At 33.8% G+C, this 12,263-nt stretch overlaps 2 protein-coding genes and 1 long non-coding RNA gene across 7 annotated transcripts in view; 1 reads left to right on the top strand and 2 right to left on the bottom strand.

The window, feature by feature from the left end:
- Positions 1-12,263, top strand: part of LOC125845341 (putative late blight resistance protein homolog R1A-10) — a 700,072-nt gene that overhangs the window by 153,330 nt on the left and 534,479 nt on the right. For 3 of the 5 annotated variants that reach the window (XM_049524833.1, XM_049524828.1, XM_049524829.1), the window contains exon 3: positions 10,809-12,208. In XM_049524833.1, coding sequence (XP_049380790.1) covers positions 10,809-12,208 — 1,400 coding nt within the window. Of the gene's footprint in view, positions 1-10,139; positions 12,209-12,263 lie in introns of all 5 variants that reach the window. The other 2 variants (XM_049524831.1, XM_049524830.1) reach the window with 1 other exon arrangement.
- LOC125845392 (uncharacterized) overlaps positions 1-12,263 on the bottom strand; it is a 332,594-nt gene that overhangs the window by 8,073 nt on the left and 312,258 nt on the right. The gene's annotated exons all lie outside the window — the stretch shown is intronic.
- LOC125845375 (cell wall / vacuolar inhibitor of fructosidase 2-like) lies at positions 2,073-2,894 on the bottom strand. The gene has a single exon (XM_049524875.1). The coding sequence runs from the start codon at positions 2,798-2,800 to the stop codon at positions 2,234-2,236; it is 567 nt and encodes a 188-aa protein (XP_049380832.1). The 5' UTR covers positions 2,801-2,894; the 3' UTR covers positions 2,073-2,233.

Genomic DNA, 12,263 nt, shown 5'->3' on the forward strand with positions numbered 1-12,263 from the left:
CCCCCCCCCCCCCCAAATGAAACTAGTCTTAACAAGTACAAGAACTACGATAGAAGTACATATACAAGAAAATAGGAAACAACTCCCACCATAAGGAAAGGAAACATGGAAGTTGTTGGAGATTATCGTTGTCTGCATCTATGAAACATCACTGACCCTAAAAACCAAAATATGCCTAGTGACATAGCAAGAGTAGTGTTAGTACAAACAACACGTATTGATAGGTATCATCGGTCTGTCCGAACCTACCGCATAATATAATGTAGATAATCAGAAAGTCATGCAATATGCAAGTTAACACCTCAATTATGCCACCCTAAGGCTTCTCAAGCCTACATGTTATGTCACCGTAATGTCAAATCATAGTCTAACCCTTCTATAACATTAATATCCATGAATACAAGACCTCTAGAATGTCAAATCACATCCTAACCTTTCTACCATATTAATATTCACAAATAACAGGTCATCACTAGCCCTATTAACCAAGTTACTGGTCCTTCTTCATTTCTCATGCCAACTCCCTAGACCTTTTGGAACAGTACATGAAACTGGCGCCTTAGACCAACTTATCCTTACCAAAGATGGAGTATGAGAAAGCAACAACTTGATGACAAACAGTTCAATTTTGGAACCTTTAAAATAATGCACAGTAGCATCTTGGAGCTTGTTGAGCAGTTGGTCCAAGAAAGTAGGCGTGTCTATAAATTTCAAAACTGCTTCAACGGTATCAGAGGAATTATAAACCTAATGGTATCAAATAAATACCATACGTTAGTTTAGCTTCTCATGTTTTAATATATGAAGTGAAAAAATGAAACATATCATTTCTTACCCTAGTCTCAAGTTTACACAAATCAGGGAAACTCTTAATCAACTCGAATGCATAATAACTCTGGCTGACTTGAGTAAAGTTTACATCTAAATATAGATGACACAAGTAGTTGAGCGTAAAAGGGATCGCCTTTGGAACTTCACCTGCACTCAAAAGCGTTGGCACAAATACAAAAATAAGAAACAAACCATACCCAATAAGACGAAAAGTAAAATAATTAAAAGTGACATTTATATTTTTGTTCCATGTAAATGTATAAAACAACGCTGAATTTTAAAAAGAATATAAATACTCCTTCCGTTTCAATTTGTTTCAACATTTATGAGTAAGGGCCAAGTTCGCAAAACCTTCAAAAATATTAATGGCTAATTCAAAACTTGTTCTCGGAAAAATGAGAATAGATAGATAGATATAGATATAGATATAAATATAGATAAACAATTGCAAGTACAAAAAAGAAAGGAGGATTGTTGCAACTGTTGGGATAATTTATTTATTTTTCATTTTATTAAACGAATTAAAAGAAAAAATTTGTCACATGAACTGAAACGAAAAAGCATTTAGGCAGAAGAAGAAAAGAATGAGATTTACTTCTAAAGACATGAATTCTTTTTCATCTCCCTTGTCAAAGTCGACGTCTTAACCTGACTTCCTAAGCTCAGTTGATTCTTGAAGCAGTAGCTCTAGATCTAGGTGAAGGATAAGGCCGTAAGCGAGCGTGATTGGATTTTTCTGAACTAGCCTCAAATGAGCTCTCTAAGCGGATAGAAAATTTCTTTCACGTTTTTCAAAAGTCATTCAACTACTCGTCCTTGATTCAGATTGCAGGCTACAACTCGCCTGCATGACTAGTAATCACTGATCAGCCATACCGCAGGGAAAATAAACAATTAGTAGTGGTAAAATCTTCCCACTTTTTTGCTTTCTTTCCTTTTTTTCCAACTTAATAGTCAAATAGATTTGGTAAAAGAAATCAATTAAGTAACAAATTATGATTGACTATTGATCACCCTTTATAAGAAAAAAATAATTTATATACATTGGGATATAGAAGCAGGGGATAAGCATCATTCAAATGTCAAATTTAACCACTTTTAATAATTTTGATTTCAATTTTATATTTATATTTAAAAACTTATTTAATATATATAAATAATATATTCATAACTCAATAAATTAAAAAATATATAATTCAAATCTCATAGACTAAAAGTGCCTTGCATAGAAAGGTAAAGTCTGAATAAAAAGAGTAAACAATTAAAGGCAACATACAAATCCTCATTTCTTTAAATCTACACATAGACAAAGACAAACCAAACACAAAATAATAGAAAAAATTTACATTTCATATAACATGAGAAAAAAAAAAACAATAAATTAAAAAAGGATTATTTTTTTTCACCAACCAAGAGCATCAAGAATACCTAAAACCACATCACAAATATGTTTAAATCCATCTTCCCTAATAGCAAGTTGAGTTGGATAATCCAATCTTGGATTCCTCTTAAATCCATTATGACAAACATTAGGATAATCCGCAGCCGCCATAACATGCAGGTAAGCATAGTCATAAACTTCATTATTCAAATCTTGAAGTGAATCTTGAAGTGCATTAGTAGCTAATGCATATTTATCAGCACAATCTTTGAGGAGTTTCTTCATTAATACCAAATCATTATTTGTGTAATTAGTAGTGTTAAGTACTAATTCATGTGAAGAAAGAAAAGTGTTTGTGGCTGTGGCATTGACCATTCCAATTTTGACCATGATAGTTGCTAACCCTTTTGTGTCTGCTTTGAGACTTGTGGAATCTGATTTGAGAGATGATACACAAAGATCATAGTATTTTGTGTTCTTACATGTTTGTTGAATCAAATCAATTGATGATGATGAGGTGGAAATTGTTGGTAATTGAAGTGAAAACAAGAAAACAAGAATCAATAAGAAGTGGAAATTAGAAGGCATATTGATTTGCTTTTTCAAATATTTTTTTCTTGTTTTGAATTTGAAGAGGTATATGAAAAGGGATTTGATGTTAGATTTATTGGTGTAGTAAAGAAAGAATATATTGTTGTATGAAAAGGGGGTTGCTTTATCTTTTATACTATGGAGAATTACTAAGTGGGGAATACGAAAACTAGAAATACACTTTATGGGAAGTTAATTTTTAGAATTTTTTTAAAAGGGGAATAAGGATTAGTTTTTTTAGTTGAAGGTTCCATGAATGGAAAAAGAAAGATGAGTATTCATAAAATGTGTTAGGAGAAAATTGGAAAATAATCCCCAACGGGTTGTGGTGGAATAAATGTGATCCTTCCACTTCTTGTATTGAGCATGAAAAGAATCTTGGTAAGTGTAAAGTAAATGAATATCGAGTTTAACTTAACCATAAAAGCTAACTCATGCAAGGAGAATTATCCAAATTCATATAAAGAGACTACTTATTTCATTAATTATTGATGTGAGACTTTTTCATCCTTCAACATGCTACCTACCTAATCATGCACGTCCATGGCTGGATATTTAGAGCGTTGACAATATAATTTGAGGTAAAACTAATCTGGATAATGAAGAAAAGTTGAAAATCTCATTCCCTGAAATAAACTAGAATATCTTTTCATTCCCCATTTTGCATAATTGTTTGGTTTAGTAATTATGTTCTTGATATCTATTCAAGAATATTTCATCTCTAATGAGACCTACTAGTGACCTACTGGCCTAGTTTGTCACTAATAAGTTTTCTTGGTCTAAACAAACGCCGGCCGATATTCATATTGAGATTTGATATAAATTAAATTCGTGTTGAGAAGTCTCAGATTGACAAGTAAACCATTTTCTAATGAAAGTGATTTTGTATCCCTCAAATTCAAGACTTTTGATTAAAAATAAAAGAGTACTTACCACTTCACTGCGACTCAATTTATTTTTGAGTGTTTCAATGATTCAAATCCTATAAAATTTGGATACCGGTTATTTTTTGTGATCTATGTGTTTGTCATTATCTAGCTATGGTACCAATACAAATTATGGACTTTTTATTTGTTTTTGTAGGTTTTCTCGTAGTTGTATGTAAGGGTCTGTTTGGCAGGGACAATAACAATTAATAGGCTCTTTTTGGACTTTCCAAAATGAGTTCACGGGAAAGTATGTTGGACTGTTTGACATCGGAATGGAATTCCTGACCATCTGAACAAGGCTTTTTGTCCATGCATATTCAACAAATAAATGTTGCTGCGTTTCCACCTGTTCATCCACACATAGGTTACACTTCTCATCTCCGATTAGCATGTTCAACTGTCAAGAATTGAATGGCAAGGCACAATTCTTACGAGTTCTTCTAACGTTTTTTGTGCAGTTACGTTGAAGCATGCAGACAGCAAATAAAAGATCCTAAACTCACACTACAACTCGTTTGAACAAACACACTTGCGCTATATTTTTAATGATATGTATAATATGAAGAAGTTAATAGAGAAAATGCATAAGTATCCCCCAGCCTATGCCCAAAATCCCTGAGACACACCTAACCTTTACTAGGTTCTATTACCCCCCCGAACTTATTTTTTAGTTAATTCTGTTACCACTTTTCGGCCTATGTGGCTGAGTCCGTGACTTCACCTATGTTAGGCGCGTGGGTGCAGTTTTTAGACAACACTGACCAATAAAAATTGGCCATGTGTTAAAATAAACTTGAAAAAAATAAATATTAACTCAATTGTCTTCATCTTTATTATTGTTCTTCATGTTTGAAAAAAAAACCTCCATTACCATAAGTTAAACTACTCCTTTCTTCGAAAAGCTAACAAAATAAAATCAAGAAAAAACTAACCTTTGAACTCAACCACAATTCTTGATGACTTAGAAGTAGGGGTGTACATAGGTCGGTTTGGTTTGGTTTTTCATTAAAAAAACCTAAACCAATTATGTCGGTTTATTAAATCTAAATACCAAATCAAACCACGCAAAGTCGGTTTTTTTGGTTTCAGTTTTAGTCGGTTCTTTAAGTTTTTTTTCGGTTTTTTACAACTTAATGGTGTTTGAAAAAGAGATCAAATATATTTTCACCTACCTGTGTGATAAGTTAAACTTAAGAAACGTCAAATGAATAGAAATTTTCAAGCCCAAATTTGAAATAAAATATATAAACATTGAAAGCTATAAACTAACTAAAAATATATTAACAAAGTAATAATATTTTTATCTATAAATAAAATAAAATTATATATATAATATTTACAAAATTTTACAAGCCCAAATTTGAAATAAAATATATAAACATTGAAAGCTATAAACTAACTAAAAATATATTAACAAAGTAATAATATTTTTTTCTATAAATAAAATAAAATTATATATATAATATTTACAAAATTTTACAAGCCCAAATTTGAAATAAAATATATAAACATTGAAAGCTATAAACTAACTAAAAATATATTAACAAAGTAGATTATAAGTAATATTTTTTTATCTATAAATAAAATAAAATTATATATATAATATTTACAAAATTTTACAAGCCCAAATTTAAAATAAAATATATAAACATTGAAAACTATAAACTAACTAAAAATATATTAACAAAGTAGATTATAAATAATTTTTTTTATCTATAAATAAAATAAAATTATATATATAATATTTACAAAATTTTACAAGCCCAAATTTGAAATAAAATATATAAACATTGAAATCTATAAACTAACTAAAAATATATTAACAAAGTAGATTATAAATAATATTTTTATCTAAAACATAAAGTGATAGCATTTTGAAATTTTGGGAAGTGTAAAAGCTACTTTTGAACTGATAGCTTACTTTTTAGAAAGTTGAAAAAGTGGGGCCCTGTCACGCCCCGAACCTATACCCCGGGCGGGACCGGCACTCGAAGACCATTGCTGGCCCGAGCGAACCCTTGGCCTGGCTTTCTTAACTTAGCAGAAACTTAACTCAACAACACATCTCAATGCAACGAAAGGTTATAAAACAACCAACTGATAAAATCTGGCCAAAAAGGCAACTCAAGTTTCAAAATAGAATATTTACATATATACATAGATGAGAGACTCAAAACTAACTGACTGACTGTCTATGAAGCCTCTATAATACTGAGATGGATGTTGGGACAGACCCCACAACATCCTAATAAAACAAAACTAGGAAAAACGAAATAACAGAGTCCTTCGGAACACAAGGAGGCTCACCACTGACTCTGGAGTGCTCAGCTGGATCAACGGCGTGCAGGATGCTGATCTGGGGTACCTGTGTCTGCATCGTCATAAGATGCAGGCCAACTGGCATCAATACATTGAATGTACGAGTATGCGAGCTGGAAAGCTAAACCACAACTTAAGCTTGAAAAGAGTAAAAAAGAACTCTTACCTTGGCTCTGTTTAACTCATGAATAACTTAACTCAATACATAAAGCAATAGGACACATGCAATATATAAAGCTTGTAAGACTATTAAAACGTGACATAAAAATCATATTTATAATATCATGAAAATACCATGCTTCCTCTCAAAGTCTCCTTGCGCAATGCATGAATGAAGTCCCATACCCCATCCATACCAAACAGAACCCCTCGAGGAACCATGCAATTTCTACTGTGGGAGTTTCTCTAACCGACAACCACCACTTATGAAACTAAGTGGTGATACAACGCCCAAGGACCATCTTATACCTTGTCGTGATATAGGAAGCTAGCGATACAACGTTTTACCTCACGTTGCCTAAGGACCATCTTATACCTTGTCGTGATATAAGAAGCTAGTGATACAACATTTTACCTCACGTTGCCTAAGGACCATCCTATACCTTGTCGTGATATAGGAAGCTAACTTTACTAAGTGGATCCACTAGCTTAACTTTACGTGATCATCTAAAATGTATGACACGTTAAATCCTATGTTGGCTACATGGCTCCTATGGAGAGTTGAGTTAATATGAACTCGTGTCCCCAATTCGGTGCTCAAGACTACTCCCAAAACTACTTTAGCTCATTAGTGTTTTAAACACATCTTTCTTTAGTTGAGATAATTACTCAAAACTTAACCCAAAGGCTCTTGAAAACTCTTTCTAAAAAGATCTCAAAACCATATTTTAATATGATCATTGATGACTCGGGATATTCATACTACGTAAACATTGATGGTATATCTAGAGACCATGTTGTTTAAACATTGATGACATACTCGATTTGCCATACTAATCATGTTTTAGAAACTCTTTTGCAAAACTCATCTTTTCTCAAAAGGGGATAGTACTCAAACTTCTCAAAAACTCTTTTGGAAATCTCAGTTTCCTCTCATCTTAAATGTGAAAACATTTATAAACTTCTTTGGGAATACTTAGTTCCCTAATAACTTTTGAGAAATGGACTTGACTCATACTCTTGGCTTAACTTGAAACTGAGACTCTTTACTTAGCTTGAAACTCTAAACTCTTTCCTTGACTTGAAACTCTATACCCTTTTCTTGACTTGAAACTCTAAGCTCTTTACTTGACTTGAAACTCTATACCCTTTTCTTGACTTGAAACTCTAAGCCCTTTTCTTGACTTGAAACTCTAAGCTCTTTGCTTGACTTGAAACTCTATACCCTTTTCTTGACTTGAAACTCTAAGCTCTGTGCTTGACTTGAAACTTGAGTCTTAAAATGAAGTTAAAACATTCAATAAAGACTCTTGAACCACTTTGAAGACTTGCTTGACTTGCTTCTTAACTCTTGAACTTAACTCTTAACTTCACTTGACTTCCAACTTCACTTGACTTCTAACTTCACTTGACTTGGAAACTAACTCTCCTTGAATTGGATTATGAATTCAAGGTGTTTGATCACATGTTACAGATGAGTTCTTGACTTTTAGAAGTACCTTGGAGTGTTGGAAACAACTAGGAAACATAGATACCATACCTAGGAACATGCATAAGAAAGTGGGGGATAAAAGAGAGGTCTTGGCGTCCTTGGCACTCTGCAAGGCGCGGAGCGCCAGCCCTAAAACTTCAAAGGTGAGTTTGGGGCGCTCTGGCAGGCGCATCGCGCCAGGCCCCCAGCCCAGAAATTTCAGCAAGTTCATTTTCTCACCCTATTTCGCCTAAAATTGAATGGTTTCTTCCCCAATCACTTAGAATCATTAAAAACCCTCAATATACACTAGATTCAACTCATAATTCCATCCGGGAACATGCACCAAACCAACAAGAAACTTCAACAACACAACCACAACTTCAACCAACACAACCACAAACTTCAACAAGAACAACCACACAACCAATCCTTTCTCGGAATTAAAAAGAGTTTGGCATGTGGGGGAAAGAATCAACCCAACGCTATGAACTCACATACCTTAATAGGGATCACCCCCGACGAAATCCACGACGATCTCTACGAACCTTGCTTCTTCTTCTCCTTTTCCTCTTCTTCTCCTCTTCTCTCAAGAACCCTAACCCTCACTCTCACTCTTTTATAATGGGACAAACTGATAAAAAATCAGTCTAACACATTTATATAACCAAAAGAATTGATTAGGGAAAAGACCAAAATGCTCTTTAAATTTCCGGACGGATTTCCCTGCCAACTGCCCAGCTTCCAAAGGGCATAACTCACTCATACGAACTCAGAATCGAGCAAACTCGGTGGCGTTGGAAAGATCATTCCACGAACTTTGTAACCATAACTGTAACTACACCTAAATCATCATGAACTAGAAGTTATGACTGATCAAAGTTGGCCAAAACTCACTGATTTTCCACACTTAACCAAATTTACAGATTTTTGAATTCTTTCCAAAAATGGCTATTTCCAATTCAACTCTTCTTGGAACTCAATGTGCTACATCTAGGGACCTTAACACTCAAGAAATTTTTATTCCTCGGTAAAATCTCACTCCACATGAAGGACGGCTCGAGTCTTAGTTCGAAAAATTCTCTGGGGTGTTACAGGCCCAACGCGTGTTGAACAAAACTTTTAACCTATCTGGTTTATATTGCCACGTAAGCCGAAAAGTGGTAAAAAATTAATTAAAAAAAAAAGTTTGAGGGGGTAATAGGACCTTAGTAAAGGTTAGGTGTGTCTCAGGGATTTTGGGCATATGTTGGGGTACTTATGCATTTTCCCAAATTAATATAAAGAAAGGCATGGATACTAATTAACTATTTGGGGTTATGAAAGTGAAGAGTCGTACTCGTTTGGCAGGGTACAGTATAAAAATAGTACCGAATAAGGTATATGTATTAGTAAAGTTGGTTATGCTTAGATTATTGGTTGTTCATTATTTAGATTAACATATTCAAGGCAATAACTTATTCATGTATTAATAACTTTGATATTACTAATACAATGTGTCTGTATTAGTTATATACTCGATAATACTGAATAAAATGTATTAGTTAAATAAGAAAAAAGGATGGGCTAGGTTGGTTTTATATAAAGATAATTTTTAAAAAATTGCCTCAATTTTTTTGGACAGAGGCAGTCCCTGCTTTTTCTTGAAGATGAAAGGTCAGGTATATATGGACCATTCTAAAGCACACATTTATTATCCTCTTCAGTGTGCAAAAGATTAAAGAAAAAAGTTAATAATTTGCACAGAACAAAGCAACTGAAATCTGCAAGGCTCTATCCTTTAGAAATGGCTTATGCTGCTCTTTCTTCACTCATGTATACATTGGAACAACTCTTCAAACCTAATCAATCTTTCTTTTGTCGATGCTCTACACAACAACATCTTCAATCTCTCTATCAAAATCTTTCCGCTCTGCAACTTTTCCTTGACAATACTACCACAAATGATATTGAAACTCTTAAGGTATGTAATTCACTAGTATAGTTATCTAAATCTTACTGATCTTATATATATATATATATATATATATATATATATATATTTATTTATTTAAAATAATAATTAATTTATCGAGTTTCAATTTCAAGGTTGTAGAAAAGAGGATCAGAAATGTAGTATACAAAGCAGAAGATAAAGTTGATTCAAGCTTAAGAAGCATCATTCTAGCAGATTGCACATAGAGTAGAGAAGGGGCTTGTAAATTCTTCGACAAAGAATTGGTAAAAGTGGAAAAAGATGTTGATTCTCTCAGGAAAGAGGTGATGGTGGTTAAGTTTAACAAGCATGGAAGCAAATCTGCAGAATTAGCAACAACTCCCTTCTCACCGGATCAAAAAAGTACAATTGTGGAAAATACTGTTGTTGGGATGAAGGATGACTTCAACACCATACTTGATCGCCTCACTGCCCAAACAGACGAGTTAACTGTTATACCAATTTTTGGTATGGGTGGTATAGGTAAGACAACTCTTGCCAAAAAAGTTTATGATGATTCATCGATTCGTTCTCGATTTGATAAACATGCATGGGTCACTATCTCCCAAGAATACAATCAGAGACAAATGCTTCTTGAAGTTGCCTCTTCAATTACCGGAAGCAATCAAAAAATGAGCGATAATCAACTAATGGAGATTGTGTATAGAGGTCTGAAAGGTAGGAGATTTCTAATTGTCATAGATGATATTTGGAGTACTGAGGCATGGGACCAAATTCAAAGAATATTTCCAAATGATGACAATAAAAGCCGAATTCTATTAACCACTCGGCTCAAGTATGTTGCTAATTATGTCAGCTCCCTTGATTATCCGCCTCATAGTAAGTCTTTTCTTAGTCTAGAAGATAGTTGGAATCTATTCACTGAAAAATTATTCAAAAAAGATCACTGTCCTCCTCTTCTAGAAGAAATAGGGAAGCATATTGTACAACAATGTCGAGGATTACCTCTCTCGGTGGTTGTCGTTGCTGGACTTCTTGGAAAAATGGACCCAACACATGATAATTGGAAGAAGGTTGAGGAAAATCTGAACTCATTCTTTGGTACGGTGTCCGAACGGTGCCAATCAATTCTGTCTCTGAGCTACGATTACTTGCCCCAATATTTGAAGGCTTGTTTTCTCTATGTTGGAGGTTTTCCAGAAGATAGAGAGATTAGTGTTTCCAAGTTGATTAGGCTGTGGATTGCTGAGCAATTCGTAAAGGCAAGAAACAATAAAAGGTTAGAAGTGGTGGCAGAGGAGTATCTACAAGAGTTAATTGATAGAAGTCTAATTTTGACCGGTACACAAAGAGTTAATGAAAGGATGAAAACTTACAAAATTCATGATCTTCTACGCCAACTATGCCTAAGTGAAACTCATACTGAAAATGTTGTGCATATCATGAATGGGAATGTTCCCATGTTCTTATTAGAAGCCATAGATGATCAACGGCGAGTTATCGTTCTGTCTAAACTTGAAGAGAAGCAAGTTTATCCTCCAATGCATAGCAATGGTATAACAAGTACAGCTCGCACCTTTATGTCAATGAAATATTTTTCTTACTCCGATTTTCCAAAAGGGATTTGTTCCATTGTTTCAGAGTTCAAGTTGCTTAAGGTGTTGGACGTATTAACATTTTGGTTAGATTTCTCTAGTGTAATACCTGAGCTTGTACATTTGAGATATGTTGCTGCAAATATTGAGGAAGCTCTTTCACTAGACAAATTGAGAAATCTACAGACCATAATTCTTCAAAGAAATATCGGTGTCAACAGACCAACAGCATTGGAGCAGCCACTAGATATCTGGAGAATGTCAGAGCTAAGACATGTGGATATTGATTCGTCACTATATATATCTAATCCTCTTGAGGCAGAAAATCCTTTGTTTCTCAATAACTTGCAATCACTTTATCTCTATAACTCTCCTTTTATTGTGGAAATCATAAGAAGAACTCCCAATCTAAAAGAGCTAAAGTTGTTGATAGATGGTTCTGATCATCCTGACTGGCCTGGAATTTTTGATTCTCTAATTCTTCTAGAGGATCTGGAGATACTACACATACGTCTGGAGAGCATTGGCCTGAACATTTTCTCTGGAGATATTTTGTCTTGTAAAATCAAGAAATTAAGTCCTAATATCAAGAAATTGATATTATCACGTACTTATATACCATGGGAAGTTGTGAATTTGCTTGCTAATTTACCTAATCTTGAGGTGATCGAAGGGGAGTACGCATTTTCTGGAACAGATTGGAAAGTAGATGAAGATGTTGTGTTTCACAAATTAAAATATCTATTAATTGGTGAAGCAGATCTGGAAAGGTGGGAAGTAGCAGCTGGTAGTGATAATTTTCCTATGCTTGAGCGACTAATACTTTATGGGTTGAAAAAACTGGAGGAGATTCCGGAGAGTATTGGAGATATAATGACACTAAAATTAATCCAAATAAAACGTTGCTGCTCCTCTGTAGTAAATAGTGCAAAGAGAATTCAACAAGAGCAAGAGAGCTTGGGAAATTATGAGCTTCAACTTCGAATTATTCCAAAGGTAATTTCAATATAGGATAAAAAGAATATTATAATTTCAGATATTATGCCTTTTT

The sequence above is a fragment of the Solanum stenotomum genome, chromosome 11 (assembly GCF_019186545.1).
Source record: "Solanum stenotomum isolate F172 chromosome 11, ASM1918654v1, whole genome shotgun sequence".
In the NCBI taxonomy this organism is placed as follows: Eukaryota; Viridiplantae; Streptophyta; class Magnoliopsida; order Solanales; family Solanaceae; genus Solanum; species Solanum stenotomum.

Excerpts from the sequence above, each read along its gene's own strand:
- LOC125845375 (XM_049524875.1), bottom strand. The coding sequence starts at position 2,800 with ATGCCTTCTAATTTCCACTTCTTATTGATTCTTGTTTTCTTGTTTTCA.